Here is a 20,045-nt window from a genome sequence, read left to right on the forward strand (position 1 = left end):
ATAGGGTTTGCGCGAAGCGCCCCCATTGGATCTGGCGTCACCAAGGGCCTCTCTCGATAGGCTGCTGCAGTTGCCGCAGGACAGCCAATAGGCACGCGAGCCGCCTTGCCTATGTCTGCATGCTGCCGCAACGCGTTTTACATTAATTCAAAATTAAGAATAATTTTTGGATTCAATATCTCGTGGAAAAGAGGTTTTCCCCTAGCGTAAGATATTATGCAGTACGAGAGAACCTCTCGTAAGAGAACCCCTGGTTATTTAAACAAAAAAATAAAAAATAAAAAAACATGGTCCTTTTAATATAACACAGCCAAACCTTTTGTGAACATGCCAAGAAAACAAATATATTTTTTAACTTGGTATTGTATATGTAATGTAATGGCAAAATCAAAGTCCGGATCGTTATGCTGAATGACAATTTTACACTTTGGAACATTATTTACCCCATATGTTGACATTTTATTTTCAAAAAAGTTATTTGAAATATAAAAGTAGACACTTTACTTGCATTTAACATGATTTTTATGTATATAAAATGACTTTTGTAAATTGAATTTGATGCGGACACCAACATGGTGACGTCTCGTCTTTGACCCAGACACAACTGATGACGAGAGCACAGGTGTGGACAGGGAGGAACTGAGTGAGCAAAGGAAAAAGAAAAAAGGCAATATATAGGCAAATGTAAAAAAAAAAACCCATTAAAATACATGGTGTTTTTTAAAGATATTTTTTAGTTTTTTTCATGGTTTTCATTTGATAGTTATAAGATTAAAATATTTTGCCAAAATTAGGTCTCATGTCACTGTTTTTTTTACATCAGTGCAAAACTAGGGTAGTGCAGATTAAGACTATTCATCAGCATGCATTGATTAATCCCATGTTGTAGCAAAAAAAAAGAAAAGAAAAAAAGGTGCGACCAAATCATGTGCTGGTGCGACCAACAGAGAAAGTTAGTCACACCAGTGCGACCAGTGGAAAGAATGAGTCTAGAGCCCTGTTTTATATTAACAAAGATATCTTACACATCTTATTTGTTTTTTTGGGAAAAAAATCTGTTGATTAAAAAATGTAATTACTGAAATCTATTTAATTGCTGGTCATATGACCTGATGATGTCACAGCAGTTGGAATATCTTTACCTACCCCGACACATATCTTACACGATTTAGATTTAGGAAATACAAGTTTGTGTGATTTTGATCATTTAAAAAAAAAAATTCAAATCTATATAACTTTCCGGTCATGTGACCTTATGATGTCAAATCAGTGATATCTTCACATACCCCTGACACACATTGTATAGGACTTATATAATATAATTTTGTGTATATTATGTGATTTATTTTTGAAATATTAAAATCTATAGATTTTATAACTTGACATGAAAACTTTCCAGTTTTGTTTGTCAATGTTTATATGAGTTAAAGGACAATTCTGTCATTAATTACTCACCCTTGTGTCTTTCCATATCCGTAAGACCTTCGTTCATAAATAAATGATGACAGAATTTTCATTTTTGGGTGACCTAACCCCAGGCCCGGATTGGCTAATCGGGAGCACCGGGAGAATTCCCGGTGGGCCGGTCTGTTTTATTGGCCAGGAGGGCCGGTCGGTGTTGTCATGGCACTGGGTTGAATGCTTTCCCTATAGGCTCCAGTCACAGCGCAGCCCCACTATTTTTATTATTATTATTTTCTCGCAGCCCCATTAAAAAAAGTCAGCTTAGAGATGTGCGAACAAAAAATAAGAGATACAAAACATGGATAATAGTAGCGCCTACGAGTCAGGGCCGCCATATCGCAGCGATAACCGACCTCATCATCAGCACTCAAACACCGCTCGTCGGCAATGGCAAAATGTTTGAGATGACCGATCAAAACAGGATTTATGTTCACAGAAGCGCGAGCCGCGCGCGAATCTCAACGCGACGCTTCACGAGATAAAATGCAAGTGGCTAAACTAAACAGCTGTTTTACGATAGAAGTTTTAAACGACCAACATAAATAATCAGTTTGCAAAGACTGTATTCAAAGCTCAGCTTCGGGAAGAGAAGATTTACAGGTAAAGATAAAGGGTAACACTTTACAATAAGGTTCATTAGTTTACTACATTAGTTAACATTAACTAAGAATGAACAATACTTCTTCAGCATTTGTTAATCTTTGTTAATATTAATTTCAACATTTATTAATATTGTATTAAAATCTTGTTAACATTAGTTAATGCACTGTGAACTAACACGAACAAACAATGAACAGCTGTATTTGTATTAACTAACATTAATAAAGATGAACAAAAACAGTCACAAATGTATTGCTCATGGTTAGTTCATGTTAGTTAATAAATGAACCTTATTGTAAAGTGTTACCAGAAAAAGAGACTGAGAGAAGAGAACGAGAGAAGGAGATGGAGATAAGAGAGGAGAGCAGGAAGAGCAATAGCCTATTGCATACTGTTTCCAGAATGAGAATAACTTTATTACAATGGATTCCTATTTAACACAGATAAACAGTTCTTTGCCAATGACAGTGGAAAAATAATATGCCCCCCGAACCCAGCAAGATCACTTTTGGGACCTCTATTTATAAAAACCTGTGTACGGCTATTGTACTGAATAGAAAATTATATTTTTGAAAAAATACAATGAATTACAAGGCTGTACAGAACAGTGCACTATTGCAGACTTATACTCAGCATATACTGAGGTTTTAATTACATTATTTTAATATAGTCAGTCGGAAACTAAAGTGGGCCGGTCCAAGGCATGAAACTCCAGGGCTGAAAATGAGTCGCACTCCGGCCCTGCCTAACCCTTTAATAGAAAATTATAAAAACAATGTAATAACTATATGTTACTGTATCAAGTGAATAACCCCTTCAAACCATTAAATTACTTTTTCCAATATGTTTTATTTTTATTCTACCAATATTTTGGAATCTTTGAATGACTTTGTTTTTTATCGGCAGGCACTAATGGCAGTCCCTTAATTTGCTCACTGAATGTCAAACAAATGTCCAATATCAAACCAACTTTATAGCAGTCTCCTCACCCAGCCACCTTGCTCCGCATTTCAGTTTTAATATAGTTACAGTTAATAAACCGTAGTTTTAATATCGTTAGCGGTTAACTGATGACTGGTTTTGTATCGATGTGTTTCGAACATAAAAGATGACAGCTATTGGGTTAGCAAGCCATTATTTGCACGTTCATAAGGGAAATAGCTGTACCATTTTTATAGAATGACTCGAATAATATTTAGATTGAGAACGAACACTTACCATCTTCAGGACCATCATGCTCCATCACAATCTCGTACTCGTAAGAGGCAGTGTATGACAGCGTCTGTTTGTTTCTGGATGTCAGCGGGTGCCATCGCATTTACCTGTGTTAACCCGAGTATAGTTTCTGTTTCTGTGGGTGAAGCATACGTGAATATTTCCCAGACATGCGCAAATGCGTGGAGAAGGGGTTCACGCGGTGACGTCAGGTATTCACGTCACGTATGTACGTCACGTATGTGTTACCACGCATGCGCAAAGTATGACGTGTCGTCTGTTTATAAAACACATGTGCGCACGCGCAGTTTAGTTCAATCACTTCCGGCGATGGATTCGATGGCAGTAAGTCAATAAACATTATTTATGCTGTTTTTAACAATTGTGCTTTTGTGTTAATGGCTTTTAATTGTAAGAGATGCCATAAAGCGCGTCATAAATGTTTTAGATAAAAAAAAAAGTTATGACATGTTTTATGATATTTGTTAGCATTCAAAATGACAGGGTTTCAGCGAGTCTTAAAATTATATGTAAAAGTCTTAATTCGCCTTTAAACAAATTAAAGGGTTAGTTCACCCCAAAATGAAAATTCTGTCAGTAATTACTCACCCTCATGTTGTTCCAACCCCGTAAGACTTTCGTTCATCTTCGGAACACAAATTAAGATATTTTTTATTAAATCTGAGAGCTGGATCCATAGGCTTCTTAAAGGGACAATGTGTACTTTTTTATGTATTTTATTATTTAAAATCAATATTTTTATTCATAAATATGTCCTCAATGGTGTACAAATACCTCTGCCAATTATGTGACTTATCCTCGTAAAAGAAGAATTTATTATCTTTATATACATGGGACGGGTAGGTCCACGGAGGCTTCCATGTAGTTCCGCCATCTTGAAAAACTATAATAGCAGAGAGGGACAAAAAGTACTAGGCCAACGCGTTTCCACAACGTGTTTTCATTCAGAGCCAGCGTCACGTAACTGAACGCAGCAGAAACGGAGGAGCAGAGCAGTGAGAGGCGCTTGTCACTGCCCCGGCAAGTTTGAAAGGCTGCATTGCAAATTCTCGTCGCCAGAAAAGTCCAAAATAGATCGTAAAAGGAAACGTGACCGGAGATTACAAAAAACACGAGTTAATGTCGGGATAGCTTTTTCCAGGTGGATAGAGCTAATGCAGGAGAAATATTTCAAAAGAGACGCTGAAGTCCTGCTTTCTTCTCGACAGGTAAGTCAATGTTACAGTATTAATTACAAGCTTTTTTTCATTGTTTGGTTGTGTACTTTATATTATAGACAGATGAACATTTATAGTTAAAAGTTGATGATGATATCTAACAATGCACGTTGCCTACTTCAGAAAATATAACGAATAAAGAAGGCATAACTACTTATTACAATAGTTCATGTTTTTCACAGTCAGTAATTCATACTGTAACATTCGTTTGTTCGTTGTGTCAAGTTGCTGTTTGTTTGAAATAACAAACCTGTTCACCCGAAGGAACACTCGACGAAGTGCTATTAGAAGACATCCTGTCATAGCTTTTTGGTACATAATGGCTAACGTAGATGCAACACGCATTTGAAAAAGCTAGGCGTTGGAGAGCACAATTCGTTTGAATGCAAAATACATTTTCACCGCTAGATGGGAGAAATTCCTACACAATGTCCCTTTAAGGGATCGAAACTGGCCGGCCTAAAAATTATGAAAGACATCGTTAAAATAGTCCGAGTGACTACAGTGGCTTTGTTTTTTGCGCACAAAAAGTATTCTCGTCGCTTGATAAACTTAAGGTTGAGCCACTGTAGTCACTTGGACTAATTTAATGATGTCTTTCATAACTTTTGTGCCGGCCAGTTTCGATCGCTTAAGAAGCCTATGGAGGAGTGATCCAGCCTCAGATTTAATCAAAAATATCTTGATTTGTGTTCCGAAGATGAACGAAAGTCTTATGGGGTTGGAACAACATGAGGGTGAGTAATTACTGACAGAATTTTCATTTTGGGGTGAATAACCCTTTAAGGCTTGAAAGATGTCTTCAAATAGAGCTGAAAGATTTAAATTAATGAAGTCATGTAGTTTGATTGTTGCATGCATTGCAAAAGAAATGCTGTTCCTCAGTATCAGATCATACTGTAAAAGTTACATTCCTGAATGTAGTGTAATGTACTGTAAGTTATGTTAAATAAATTTGTGGTAAAATGAATTAAAAAGTAATGGAGTTGAACATTGTATTTTGCTAAAATAAAACTCATTGTGATTCTCCTTAGTTTTTTTTTATCATTAATGTATTGAGTTCTCTTCAATTTATTCAAGAAATTTTCTTTACTCTTAAAAAGATGTTAAAGGAAATCTTAAATTGACCTTCATGTGATTGGCAGAAACCCTGTAAATGTCAGATATAGAATAAAGCAAACCTTAACTTGATTGGTGATGTTCTTTTCTAGATGCATGTTAGTGTCCTTAAAAAAGGTGAAAGTGTTCAAATGAATCAATGCAGCTCATGTTGTGATAAATATCACTGTCCATTATGTGAGACCTGGGTCTACAAACCAAGGGAGTTTTACAGTGTTGTCACTGTGCTGTCTGTGCAATCTATCAATCTATCTGTCTGTTCTTCCTATCTATCTATCTGTCTGTCTATCCATCTATCTCTATCTGCCATCAGAGCCATGTCTATCTGTCTGTCTGTCTGAAAGACTGTATTGCCTTCAAAACTTTCAGCTTGAAAACTACTTTGAACTTCAAACTGAAAACCTTCAAACTTCAAGCTTTTAAAACTATTTCAAACTTTCAGGCTAGGCTTTCTCAAGCCAACCTAAAGTTTGTCTTGACACAATTTTTTTTAACTAGTTTATGTTGTTCATAAACAAAGTATCTTAGGTACTTTACAGACAAAGCCAATAACACTCAAACATATCTTTGTCTAACATCTTCCTATAATATGTTTAAAATATTTAAAAAAGAAATTCCTTTTATTACGGAAGCGTATTGCATTCACTTGAAAAAAAAAAAAGTACTATGTTTTTCTGAATTAACGAGTTAATTATCTCAGAATTACGAGATAATTTTTCATGGAAAAAAGTTTTTGCTCTGTTTTTCTGAATTAACGAGTTAATTATCTCAGAATTACGAGATAATTTTTCATGGAAAAAAAAGTTTTTGCTCTGTTTTTCTGAATTAACGAGTTAATTTTTCATGAAAAAAAAAAGTTTTTGCTCTGTTTTTCTGAATTAACGAGTTAATTTTTCATGAAAAAAAAAAGGTTTTGCTCTGTTTTTCTGAATTAACGAGATCCTTCAAAATCCTGCCAGGAGCTCTTTTTTAGCTGGATTGCATGGAAGTAAACATGTCCCGCCTTTCAAATGTAATCCGGTTTTATTTTACTTTGGGTTTGAGACATTGGGAGATACTGCTGTCTTTAAGTAATATAAATGGCATTGTTATTAGTGCGTCAACATTGCGCAGACACCTCAAGACTTTGCGCCTGTTCAGACGAAAAGAACATTCTGATCTGCTGGACATCGCTGTGTTTCTCCAGGATCAGTTGAACCGATATGGTATGCTTCACGGATATAAGATGATGCATCTGAAATGCATTCAGGCTGGCTACGTGGTGACACAAGAGACAATCAGGCAATTGTTGAAAATACTGGATCCCCATGGAGTGCAACTGAGGCGCCGGAATCGTCTTCGGAGACGTTTGTATCGTAATCCAGGCCCGAACTTTTTATGGCATGTTGATTCATATGATAAACTCAAACCATATGGGATCTGCATCAATGGTGCAATCGACGGGTTTTCACGAATGGTGATATGGCTACATGCATACTCTACAAGTAGTGATCCCAAGGTCATCGCTGGATACTTTATTGATGCGGTGTTATCAAGGAATGGGACAGCCACTCGAATTCGCTCAGACTTAGGGACAGAGAACTGTTACATTGAACAGATGCAGATGTTCATAAGACATGATCATACGGATGATTTTTCGAGAAATTGCTATTTGTATGGCTCAAGCAATCATAACCAACGGATAGAGCAGTGGTGGGGATTTTTGAGGAAACAGCATGCACAGTTCTGGATCAACCTATTTCAAGATCTAAAAGATTCTGACGACTTCTCCGGTGACTTCCTAGACAAAAGTCTAATACAGTTCACATGTCTTGAAATAATAGAGGTAAGAAATGCGCTTTAGACATGTATATTGTGTTTTGTTATTCAGCTACAGATTTTGTCCATACGCCAAAATGTTGTGACATGCAGCATAATTATCTAATTTCATAGGTCTAACAACTGTTCCATAACAGAAGCAAATGGTCGATAACCATTAGCCTAGTTATTTAATTAGATTGTTAAATTAATTTGTAGATCACAATTTTTCCTACATATAGTTGACTTTTTAAGAGATAACTGGATCTCAGTATAAGTAGTTAGAATTAGCAGCAGCCTACATCTACAACAATAAAATCAAATGCAACACAAACATTAATGCAGCTGTAATATTAATCCTGTTATATTGATGTTGCACAAACTGCTATTAATATTAACCCAAAAACATCATAATAGTAAAACACTGACTAGGAAAATTTACCGCAATATGAGTAGCATACTTTTATTCATTACATTCTGGTACTTTTATGTACATTTTGGTGAAAGAAAATAGTTTCTCTGCATTAGTGGGACACAGTATGTGGGGATGACTCACTTATCTGACCCTGATCATATAACACAAATCTTAACATACAGAGATTTATTGTTTTCAAATATAGAATTTAACATGCATGAAACGGTTTGAGAAACGGTTCTACTGTATCATACTGGACCATAAGCATTTATTTTGCCTGCAGGTGGTATTGCAACGGTGTGGACTAATTTTCTTACTTTCCCACTCTTTTTCTTTATATTTAGAGAGAACTGCAGGATGTTGTTCACCTCTGGAATACTCACAGAATTCGCCCATCCAGAAATGCTGTGTCTCCAAGTGGACGTCCAGTGATGATGTACACCCTACCCCAACTTTTTGGTGCTAGGGAGTACCTTAAAGAGGCATCCCAACAGAAGATACAGGCTTGTAGGGAGGAATGTCGTGAGAGAGGACCATATCCCTGTGATAATACAGTGTTTGACATTTGTTGCCTTGCAATGGCAGAAAACAGTCTTCATCCACCAACCTCTCCAGAGGAAGCCATTGATCTTTACATGTTCTTACGTGCTTACATACGTACCCAAATTTAATAATCACAAGTTATTCTACTGGATCAAATGACTGAATGTGAGCACCCACTCATAGCCAAAAAAACAACAGAATTGCAGTCTGGACGATATACCATGACACTCACTGTAAATGTTTGACAGAAGTACTGTGTTTAAGCAATCAATAATAGACAACTCTTTCATAATTGACATTTCCCAACTGAGCTCCATATCATCTCTTTTTATTCATCATTATGTAAAAAGTACATCTCAACCACACAACTGGGAACAATCCTGTAACTGCAAATGAAAGGTATCACATGTTGTCAAAAATGGCACATTTGTCCTTATGATGGAACTATTTCGTATCACCAGATGTGGTCTGACACACTTTGGGCTCATTGTAAACAGGGCAACCATGATGTTTGGATGGCCTTTAAATCAAACATATTATTGTATCTTGTTATTGTGTGTATGGACTTTTACACAATTATTTGGCATCATATAAATACATGGTAAACCAGTGCAGTACAAAAAATTTTCTCCCCAGTGTGATTTACTGTGTATGTAGGAAATAGTCCTATTTGGTAAATTTGGTAATGTAGAGATGACGGTTTAAATATGTTGTCTAAAGAGTGCTGGTGAATGCAAGAACTGCAGTGCAGTTGTCAAAACTCAGTAATTCTACTGTGTGAGACAAGATCCATGTGTGTTATCTGCAGTAAAGACCGATTTGTTTGAAAACATCTGTACAAAACTAGAGAGAAACCTGTGCTTTTTATTTGTAAAAGGCAGAACACCTTCTAATGTACAGTACTGTATGTTAGAACAGATTTCCAAACACTGCCAATAATATTAAGATTTAACATGAGCTGACATTACCTCAGGGTCCAAGTTAATTATAATTTCTCAATGAAAATGCAACTTTACAAGAACATTTCTTTTAAATTGTCTGAAAAAGTATGCTCCTAAACTGCTAACAGAAATGCTGGCTTACATAAAAGTACATTTAAAATATTGGTACATGTATCTAAATCACTTAAAAATGAAAATGTATCCACATGCATTTATAACTTTGTGTAAAAGACTTACAATTGTTTTTTGGTTAAGTGGACCTTAAAGTATATTAACAAAATGTTCAGCCACTAAATATGTTTCTACAGGCAGTTTAAAGGGATACTCCACTTTTTTTGGAAATAGGCTCATTTTACAACTCCCCCAGAGTTAAACTGTTGAGTTTTACCGTTTTTGAATCCATTCAGCCGATCTCCGGTTCTGGCGGTACCGCTTTTAGCATAGCTTAGCATACATCATTGAAGTGGACAAGACCATTAGCATTTCAAAAAAAAAAAAATGACCAAAGAGTTTAGATATTTTTCCTATTTAAAACTTGACTCTTCTGTAGTTACATCGTGCACTAAGACCGACGGAAAATGTAAAGTTGCGATTTTCTAGGCTGATATGGCTAGGAACTATACTCTCATTCCTGCGTAATAATCAAGAAACTTCACTGCCGTACCATGAGAGCAGCAGGCGTAATGATATGAGGCAGCGCCTGAAAATAGTTCCGTTGTGTTGACGGAAGGTGGCCTATTTGTCATATCATTACGCCTGCTGCTCTCATGGTACGGCAGTGAAGTTTCTTGATTATTACGCAGGAATGAGAGTATAGTTCCTAGCCATATCAGCCTAGAAAATCGCAACTTTACATTTTCCGTCGGTCTTAGTGCACGATGTAACTACAGAAGAGTCAAGTTTTAAATAGGAAAAATATCGAAACTCTTTGGTCATTTTTTTTTTTAGAAATGCTAATGGTCTTGTCCACTTCAATGATGTATGCTAAGCTATGCTAAAAGTGGTACCGCCAGAACCGGAGATCGGCTGAATGGATTCAAGAACGGTAAAACTCAACAGTTTAACTCTGGGGGAGTTGTAAAGTGAGCCTATTTCCAAAAAAAGTGGAGTATCCCTTTAAGTCTGGTAATAACAGCAACTGCATATGGAACTTTGCAAAACATTTTGCCATTGTCAAAATGGAAAATTTGTCCTCATGGTGGTACTATTCAGCATGACCAAATGTGATTTGACACACTTTGGGCCCACTGCAAACGGCAAACTAAATGGCATTTGAATGGTGCTGTATCATTAGCAAAAAAAAAAAAAAATCAAACTGATTATTGTATCTTGTTATCATGTGTAAATGTTTCTATGGGCTGGATATATTCGGAGTCCATCAACAAAATGTTCATCAGCCAATACACATGTTTCCACAGTACGGTAATGATGACATTCTGGATAAAACTGAAAATGAAAAACATAAAATAAAAAATAAATCAACCGGCGCTCATAATGCGCTAAGTTAATTACTTCCCCTATGTGCTCTGTCTCACATTCACACACTATCTAAAGGTAAACAGCTGGCACTGATAAGGCTATAACTGGGCAAGAGGGAAGAGTACATGTGAGTGAGTGAGACACTTCTATGCAATGTCCATTGCATAGAAGTTGCTGGACAGAATAGCCTCCATTTCAGCTCGGAGGTCAGGATAGCTGTTGTAAGTTGATGGCAGCTCTAAAGTTGGGCCACAAGTATGTGCAATAGGCCGCCTCGATAACCCTTCCAAAGGGGTGAATATGACTTGAATGTCTTTAACGCAGATGACATCAGACCCTGTCACGAATCTCAACATCTTCCGGAGGCCTATCTCATCCAATCCCCTGATGTACTGATGTAAAAATCGCAAACTTTGGTTCTCTGCTGAAGTTGCTGGAGAGGCCGTGATCAACTTTAATACCTTTCGTGTTGATGGTTTAAGATCCTCATACAACTTCTGTATATCCAGCACACTGGGGAAGAACTCCCTGAGAGTTGATTGTGCGACTGCTGCAATGTTATCCAGTGCATATTTTGGTTGCTGGATTATTTGCTTGTGGGCCACTTGGAGAAGCACAGCTTTCAAGTTCTCTTGTGTTGGTACTGTTCTTACTCCCATGCGATCCATAAGATCAAGAAGCTCATCTTCATCATCACCATCAAGGGCGTCTTGCAAAGCAGTGGACAAGAGATCACGCTCAGACTGACTAAGATACAACATTAGTGAGTCAAACAGTAAATCAGGTGAGACAGTGTGTTCACCAAATGTGATTGCTGCTGTAAAAGCTTGAGCCAGCCGAGAAGGAAAATATCCATGGTCCTTTAATCCCTTGACCATTATCCTACCAACAGATTTCCATTCTTCCTCTTGCCATTTTGGGGATAGTGATGGCACCCTCACATCTGCACCCTCTGCTGCACAGTCTAAAAACTCTGTCCAGAAGGCAGCATATACATCCCTGGACACGCCAGCAGCATCTGCCCCCATTTCATGAATGAAGCTGTATTTCACAGAGTAGGACATAATCGCTTCATCCTTGAATTGGGTAATCAGTTCCTCCAAGAGATTGACTCTGTGGAGTTTCACTGTCACATGCAAAAGTTCATAAGCAGGACTTAATGGGCCAGCAGGCACTGTGTCAGAATGGACAGGAGTTGAGCTGTGGGCATTGATGTTTATCTGTGCCTCTTCTATAGGCTCATGGAAGATTGTGTCATCAAGATCTTCTAAAAATGGTCCACCTTGCAAAGGGCCAAAAATGACCTCCGATGTATCACACAAAGATGTAAGATCAACAATCTCTACAGCAGTAGAGACAAAAGCTTCCACAGTGTGTGTCTGCTGTTCACTGTCATGTGTTTTTTGTGTCAGCTGCTCATTATCTTCTGTTGTGTTTTTCTGTCGCTCATTTAGCCTCGCTGCATCTGTCTGTTCATCAGTTCCTTCTGTCATCTCTGTGAACACTTCATCTCCATTTGTAAGGTGCTCTGTGAACAAGTAAAATCTTAAAATCCCCAATTTATGTGTCTCATAGAGCTCTCCCACACTAACACCCTCATCAAGGTATGCTTCCTGAAAGTCAACAATGTTGTGACTGAACTCTTCCCACTTTCCCTTTCTCGACTTCTCATTGGGGAAAAATAGCTTTTTAGCTTGTGATAAAATCTCTGTTTTTGTGGCTTTCTTGGAAATATCAAGAACTCTGGTTCCTCCACCATTGCGTTTTCTCACTTGTTTCTTGTCGTGTATCCATCCTAGTTCTATTCTCCTTGTCATCTTCACGGCCCTTTTGTTATTTCTCAGATGTATCTTTGTTGGCAGCATAGAATGCTCCTCCTCAAAATCTTGATCTGTGTCTTTATTGCTTGTCAATGTGCCCATCTTTCTTCTAAGTTTTTCAAATAAGGACAGTCTTTTTAGATCATCACCACCTTTTCTCTGTTTTTCCATACAGAAACGCCTTGCAGCAATCCTATCACCATATGCTGGAATGTAAGCAGTCATAGTGGCATCATCTATTTCTCCAACTACCGAGCTGTCAATCTGTAATAAAAACAAAACAATACAGTAAGACATTTTGGTTATCTTAAATCTAAGAGATGAGTGAAAATTAATTTCTTAGCAGTAGCTACAAATCAACAATTTATTTCTATTTTTCTTCACTTGCTTGTTCTTTTTTTCGCATGGGAATAAAAAGGAGCTAAATATTAAGTAATTTAAAACAAAAACTGCTGTCTAAAAAAATGGTTGTAACCATTAAGTTTGAGTGACATAATGATGCTGAAAATACAGTGTATTAATGGTGAAAATCCTTGACATCAAAGTTAGGCAGGGGACTGATTACTTTCATGTATTCCTCTTTAATTATATAAACATTTACCTCAATTACAAGAAAAGCACTTCTCCCATATATTACTGCTATGTACTCCATAATTTTGCTATTCCATAGCCTGTTGATTCCATACTTCAGCTCCCAACCAAGGCCTGTGCTGGCATCTAAACATTACTCCATCTTTTTAAAAGGAACACTGCACCGTTTTTTGTTTGTTTGTTTGTTTTTTTTAAATTGGGCTTATTCACTGTCTCCCCTGCATTTAGATAGGTGGGCAAATGCATTTTTGTCTCAGTGCATGCATTGTCTTGGTCTGGCAGCGCCGCCGCTAGCTTAGCTTAGCATAATGAATGTTGAACACACACACTAAACATAACAACATAATATCACAATGTAAGCTCTTCTATGTACAAAATATTACCACTCTCTGGGTATAATATAAAATATGAAAATCACATTTCAATTATCATAGCTCATTATCCAGTCATTTTTAATTACATAATTACAGTTACTCCAAAGTAAATAAATACAGTCTCAATCTTTTGGAAAAACTAACATTGTGACTCTCTGAGACCAAAAATAACGGGAGCGAGTTCCATGCCAAAACACGATGTTCTTTGAAGTTGATTTGTTCGACAAGCAGGTAACAAGAAACGCCCTTCACTTGATTGACGAGTGGAATAGGAATGAACGTCATTGAAGAAGGTCAATCTTCTATAAATAATTTCAGGTGCTTTAGTAATAGTTATATTTTTTTAAGAATTTAATAAGAGAATAATTAATTCTGCTTCTTACATGAAGCCATGCTAACTGATTGTGCATGTCCCTGATACTTGTTCTAAAAGAACAGTTTTGGAACAAGCCGAGATGCTTTATTTTGTGTAATCTGTAATCGGTTTAATTTATTCTCTGTAGTTGAAGCCCAAATGATGGAACAATAGTCCAGATGACTCAAAACTATTGATTCCACCAAAGTTTTCCGTATACGAATCGGTATACATTTTCTACAATGGCGAACTGCAGCCATTCTCCTGCCCATTTTATTCAATATTAATTTTATCTGAGCGTTCCAGGTCAACCTGCTGTCCACAATCACACCGAGCAATTTGGCCTCCGCCACTTGTCAAATTATCACACCATTAACTGACAAATTCAAAGCGGGGGAATCTTTTAAAAGATGATTAGATCCCAACATCATACATTTACTCTTCCCAACATTAATCTTTAACTTATTTACTCTGTTCCAATTTTCAATTAATTGTAATTCATTATTTAATACAGTATTAAGTCTGGTAGAGTCATAATCAGACACAAAAAAAGTCAAGTCATCTGCATATAGGGCAATAGCACACCTCAAAATAAAAGACAGATCATTAATAAAAATAGAAAATAACAGTGGTCCAAGGCAACTCCCTTGAGGCACTCCACAACGCAGAACCTTTGTATCAGAGTAACTACCATTAAACAGTACATTAAACTCCCTATTAGTGAGATAACTATGGATCCATTGGATTGAACACTTTTCAAATCCATAACAACTTAATTTTTCCAATAATAGATCATAATCAATTCAATCAAATGCTGCACTAAGATCTAACATTACAGTACCAACTAATTTTCTATCGTCAATTTCTTCGTCAGGTCTGTGAGACAAATATCGTCAGGTCTGTGAGACAAATAGCTTATAGGCCTACGCTGATTTTCGGTTCATTTATGAGACGCGCTCCAGTTCACGCGCCGGCGCCTCCGTGTCCTGATTATATTGTCTACTATATTTGCTTCTTATTTATTAATCCAGGCAAATTTGTTGTTGAAACATTGATTAAAAATTAAGATACAATTTATACAAAATGAAATTCACTTTAAAGAAAGGCTTTCTGCAAAACAAAACGTAATAAGTGGTCAAAATGACCCATTCCAAATGTTTTCAGATATATTGGTATTCTATGATCCTAGCCTATATCTTACTCATCTCATGCGGTTCCCTTTTCATATAATCAACATGATGAAATTAAAAAAACAACATTATATTATTTAAACATAAATATAAAACGTAGGCTGTTTAAGTTTGTTTTACTTAATTTAAGCGTCACACCGCTCCACTTTGCTCACATGCTCTGGTGTGTGGCCTTTACATGCATGTGTGCGTGCAGGTGGAGAGGTGCGATTTTCGAATAAAAATGAAATAATACCCAGCGATCTTCGAATATTATTTTTGCTTGAAAATTTCGTTTTGTATAAATTGTATCTTCATTTTAATCAATGTTTCATCAACAAATTTGCCTGGATTAATAAATAAGAAGCAAATATAGTAGACAGTATAATCAGGACACGGAGGCGCCGGCGCGTGAACTGGAGCGCGTCTCATAAATGAACCGAAAATCAGCGTAGGCCTATAAGCTATTTGTCTCACAGACCTGAGAAGTATATAGAAAGCTTGAAATGTCTACTTTAAACAAAAAAATTTAAAAACTAAAAGAAATTGGCTACTCTCTGCATAGCTAACTCATATGAAGTGTGCATTTCTCTCTATAGGCCGTTCACTACTGCGAATAGGCTACTGCGAGTCTGCATCGTCAACTTTATCTTTGTAGCCACTGACATAGAAAACACTAGTTTATTAATTAACAATTCAAATGTTTCAAGCATAATCATTACTTTTGCCGTTCTTTATGGCTAGCTTTATTTCAGGTGTTGAGTGATATCTCTGCGCCTATGAAGCAGTGCTTCGACTATGCTTTACCCCAATATAGTCCCAAACCAGGAAATCACCTAGTGTTAATCTGCATTGCTATTTGTACTCGTTGTGAATAAGCAGGCCACAAGAAGTATTTTTTATCACTTTTACTCACAACATGCTACCTGACAACATAGGATTCCATTCATTATGCTAAGCTAGCGACGGCGCTGCCAGACCAAGACAATGCATGCACTGAGACAAAAACGCATTTGCCCACCTATCTAAATGCAGGGGAGACAGTGAATAAGCCCAATTTAAAAAAAACGGTGGAGTGTTCCTTTAAAACAGTGGTTCTCAATCTTGGTCCTAGGGAGCCATTGCTCTGCACATTTTATATGTCTCCTTTATCTGACACACCCACTTCAGTTAATAAAGCTCTTTCCTAACGAGCTGAGGATCTGAATCAGGTGTGTTAAATGAGGGAGACATACAAACTGTGCAGAGCAGTGGCTCCCTAGGACCAGGATTGAGAACCACTGCTTTAAAACAATATCAAATCACAACAAAATGGAAAGCAATAGTTGTAAGGGCACAATATTTTATTTTGTGAATTTATTTATTATTTCAAACATATAAGCAGGCCCGTGCACAGGGTGGCCTGGTGGCTAGAGCCACTGCCCTTCTGACCTCATCAGCTGAGGTGCCCCTCTCGCCCCCCTCCCTAACCCACCAGAGGATTCCCTTTCCAAGTCCATCATCAAAAGCGTTTATGAAGAAAAGTGCTGAGCTGAATTTGTGCCATCGAGTGGTCTAAAAGAGAATTAAGTCAAATGCGCATTTTACCCAGGTGTGACTTTAGAACTGTTGTAACCTACTGTATATCATTTCAATTTATACTGTAACTGTATAATAAATTAAATGTCCATTACTTCCATTTAAGATGAGGCAGCTTACAGAGTGAGGGAGAGCCCACTGAGCATCAGCCAAATCAGACAGTTAAACTGGCTGACAGTAAATAAATATGCTAGAGTGTGATAAGAAAGAAAGACATTTAATTATTCAATAATTGGAAGAGTAATTATAACAACATAAATTGATAAATTGAGCACTAAATCCTAATTGTAATCTTATTGTCCATGATTATAAAAGAGTTGTTATTAATTCTCTATATTAAGATGATACTTCCAGTCAAACTCCTTATAGTGCCCCCTTTTTTGGTTTAAGCCACTGCCCCTCAAAATGTCTGTGCACGGCCCTGCAAGTTAGCACGCCTGAATGTATAATGGTTATGCTACTGCACGTTATAAAGTCTATCTACTGTTACTTGTTTATGTAGGGTAGAGACCAAAATATAGAGTGAATTGACCCCTAAAGATACCTATAAACCTTATTTTACAGGGCTAGGAAAGACATGAATACATTGTTGGGAGAGGCAGGTGTGCTTGGCATAAAAAAGAAATCGGAAGCACTGGCACTAAATGTGATTGGGATTACTTCTATAATCTGATGAGATTCAGTAAAATGTAAAACAATTAAAAATAATATATTGAGGAATGAATGTGCTGTCACCTACATGATCTTGCTGCATTTTCTGAATATTTTCCTCAGGAATCCCTCGACTCTGAAGAAACATCCACAGACCATCATCTTGTGGGAGGGGGGTATTTGAAGACGAAGCCATAGCAGCTGGCCCTGAACAAATGTCGGAAAAGGCAGCATTTATGTAAATATGTGTTGCATCACAAATATAAACAGATTTAGTAAAGAAACCGAAGCAATGTCAGAATATATTCAACATTATTACTGGTGTAGCACGCTGAACACTATACTAAACGTCCGTGCAAAACTTAATCAAAATAGTATCCCGCAGGCTCTGAAACTGGCAAAGTTCTGAATGTTTGTTTTCTGTTATGTAACGTTAATGTCGCGATGTCCAACGTGCTGCTTTCACTGGGGATTTCTGACGTGACTTTTTCCTTCCCCCGACAGCAGCCTCTCTGTGTTCGAGGAGCTCTTAATTTACAAATTAAGCTCTAAAGTTCCAGCAAATAGCGTGGTTTATTTATCCTAGCCAACATAGGAAGGTGGTTAACGTAATATCCCTCCAAGAAATCACACGTAATTATCCCCTCGACCTTAAAGTTAAGGTTCCTTTTGCTGACTAACGGTACAAATGGTAGTTTAACATTACCTAAATTAGCCTACCAACTGCAGTTGATGGTGTAAGTTAACGTAGTTAGTAAAAAATATGCCCGTAACATTAACGTTAGGCTACATGTTTATAAACAGCTAACGTATTCTAACCTCGTTTTACATGTCGTCAAGCGAACAGTTAACTTAGCAGACATCATTTGGCATTAACAGTAACAATAATACTATAGTAACTATAATAACTTAGCTATCTTACCTGCACTGAACCCATGTAGGCCTGGCACTATTGTTGTTGTTGGAGGGTCAGGCTGATTAGCATCAGTAACTGTGGACGTTGGTGAGAGCTTCTCGCAGGATTTTGAGCGATCTCGTTAATTCAGAAAAACAGAGCAAAAAAAAAATTTTTCATGAAAAATTATCTCGTAATTCTGAGATAATTAACTCGTTAATTCAGAAAAACAGAGCAAAAACTTTTTTTCCATGAAAATTTATCTCGTAATTCTGAGATAATTAACTCGTTAATTCAGAAAAACAGAGCAAAAACTTTTTTTCCATGAAAAATTATCTCGTAATTCTGAGATAATTAACTCGTTAATTCAGAAAAACAGAGCAAAAACTTTTTTTCCATGAAAAATTATCTCGTAATTCTGAGATAATTAACTCGTTAATTCAGAAAAACAGAGCAAAAACTTTTTTTCCATGAAAAATTATCTCGTAATTCTGAGATAATTAACTCGTTAATTCAGAAAAACAGAGTAGATTTTTTTTTCTCAAGTGAATGCAATACGCTTCCGTATTTTATGACTCTGTACTATGTTAATGCCCTTCTTCAAAATGATTCAATATTGTTTGTTCTGTATTTTATCTAAATTAGGTGTTGTGAACTGGAGTGCATTTTCCAGACAATATAAACAAGAGTTCCGGGTGCCCTACTCGTTGACTCTGTGCTTGCACTGCACTGCAATATACAAGGACTGCCCACCTGGGTATGTAGGTGATGGCAGAAGGGGAGTCCTGCGTGGATTTATTCCAATACGGAGGTTGGGGGCTATTGCCCGGTTGATTGTTTTTTCAATGATGGAGGGGAATTTCAAGCTGAGGTGTGTGTGTGTGTGTGTGTGTGTGTGTGTGTGTGTGTGTGTGTGTGTGTGTGTGTGTGTGTCTGTCAAGTCACCTTTATTTTTATAGCGCTTTTTACAATACAGATTGCATCAAAGCAGCTTTACAGGGATAACATGAAAATAATACAACAAGTTTGTTTCTAGAAGAAAATTGGGTCATATAATGCCATTTTCATACAAGTTAATTTGATTCTTTAGGGTCTAAATGAAAAGTTTGTAATATACTTAAAGGTACAATATGTAAGAATTTTGTAATAAAATATCCAAAAAATCACTTGCACAGTGTGATATGTTTCCTGCAGTTGGGTACTTACAATATCCCAAAAGTCTCCAAAGATTTTTTATTTCAGAGAAATTCCAATTTTAAATAATTGGCCGTCCCGGAAAAAAATTTCGCCTGTCAATGACGCAATATCTGTGCTATCCTCGGTTTCCGTTCATACTGCCATAGCCATGACGTAACCATGGCGACAGTCGTGGACAACTGTGTAGTGCGTAACGTTTAGCGGCACGCATTTCTTGTTTCTTTCAAACATAGACCATGGCAAGCAGACTTTGGGACAAACAAGGAGAACTAAAATGAGGATCAATATCAGCATGGTGTTTTTGAGATGCCGAGAGCTCCACGTCCGCGACTAACTTGGACTTGACAGAGCTTCACGAGTCACAACTTGATAGCTTTATTAGACAGGTGAGCAAATGTACATAAAACAAATCAATGTTATATAACGTTAGCTCAACATGATGAAATGTTAGAATATGTTCAGTATGTTATTCTAATGTTGATCTAGCTTACTGCTAGTTTCGTATAGCAAACGAACTAACACGTAGTATAATATTATAACTTTCAACACACATTTAAATGCCCGCCCCTCCGTTCTGTGGGGCGTTTTGACACAACACAGGTGG

General features: G+C 37.0%; 2 protein-coding genes across 2 annotated transcripts; one reads left to right on the plus strand and one right to left on the minus strand.

The window, feature by feature from the left end:
- Positions 1-6,802: 6,802 nt before the first annotated feature.
- LOC130086589 (uncharacterized) lies at positions 6,803-9,372 on the plus strand. The gene is made up of 2 exons (XM_056252658.1): positions 6,803-7,461; positions 8,193-9,372. Exons 1-2 carry the CDS (start codon positions 6,844-6,846, stop codon positions 8,517-8,519), a joined length of 945 nt encoding a protein of 314 aa, XP_056108633.1. The 5' UTR covers positions 6,803-6,843; the 3' UTR covers positions 8,520-9,372.
- Positions 9,373-10,453: 1,081 nt separating this feature from the next.
- On the minus strand, positions 10,454-17,827 carry LOC130086580 (uncharacterized). Its single transcript, XM_056252641.1, has 2 exons — positions 17,438-17,827; positions 10,454-12,895 (listed from the first exon to the last, which is right to left on the minus strand). Exons 1-2 carry the CDS (start codon positions 17,543-17,545, stop codon positions 10,958-10,960), a joined length of 2,046 nt encoding a protein of 681 aa, XP_056108616.1. The 5' UTR covers positions 17,546-17,827; the 3' UTR covers positions 10,454-10,957.
- Between the last annotated feature and the right edge of the window lie 2,218 nt (positions 17,828-20,045).

This window comes from Rhinichthys klamathensis, unplaced genomic scaffold, assembly GCF_029890125.1.
Source record: "Rhinichthys klamathensis goyatoka isolate OS25496 unplaced genomic scaffold, OSU_Roscu_1.1 h1tg000098l_1, whole genome shotgun sequence".
In the NCBI taxonomy this organism is placed as follows: domain Eukaryota; kingdom Metazoa; phylum Chordata; class Actinopteri; order Cypriniformes; family Leuciscidae; genus Rhinichthys; species Rhinichthys klamathensis.

Excerpts from the sequence above, each read along its gene's own strand:
- LOC130086589 (XM_056252658.1), top strand. The coding sequence starts at position 6,844 with ATGCTTCACGGATATAAGATGATGCATCTGAAATGCATTCAGGCTGGC. Across the intron at positions 7,462-8,192 it reads CATGTCTTGAAATAATAGAG|AGAGAACTGCAGGATGTTGT; the intron begins GTAAGAAATGCG and ends CTTTATATTTAG.
- LOC130086580 (XM_056252641.1), bottom strand. The coding sequence starts at position 17,545 with ATGGCTTCGTCTTCAAATACCCCCCTCCCACAAGATGATGGTCTGTGG. Across the intron at positions 12,896-17,437 it reads AGAAAATGCAGCAAGATCAT|ATTGACAGCTCGGTAGTTGG; the intron begins GTAGGTGACAGC and ends TTTTTATTACAG.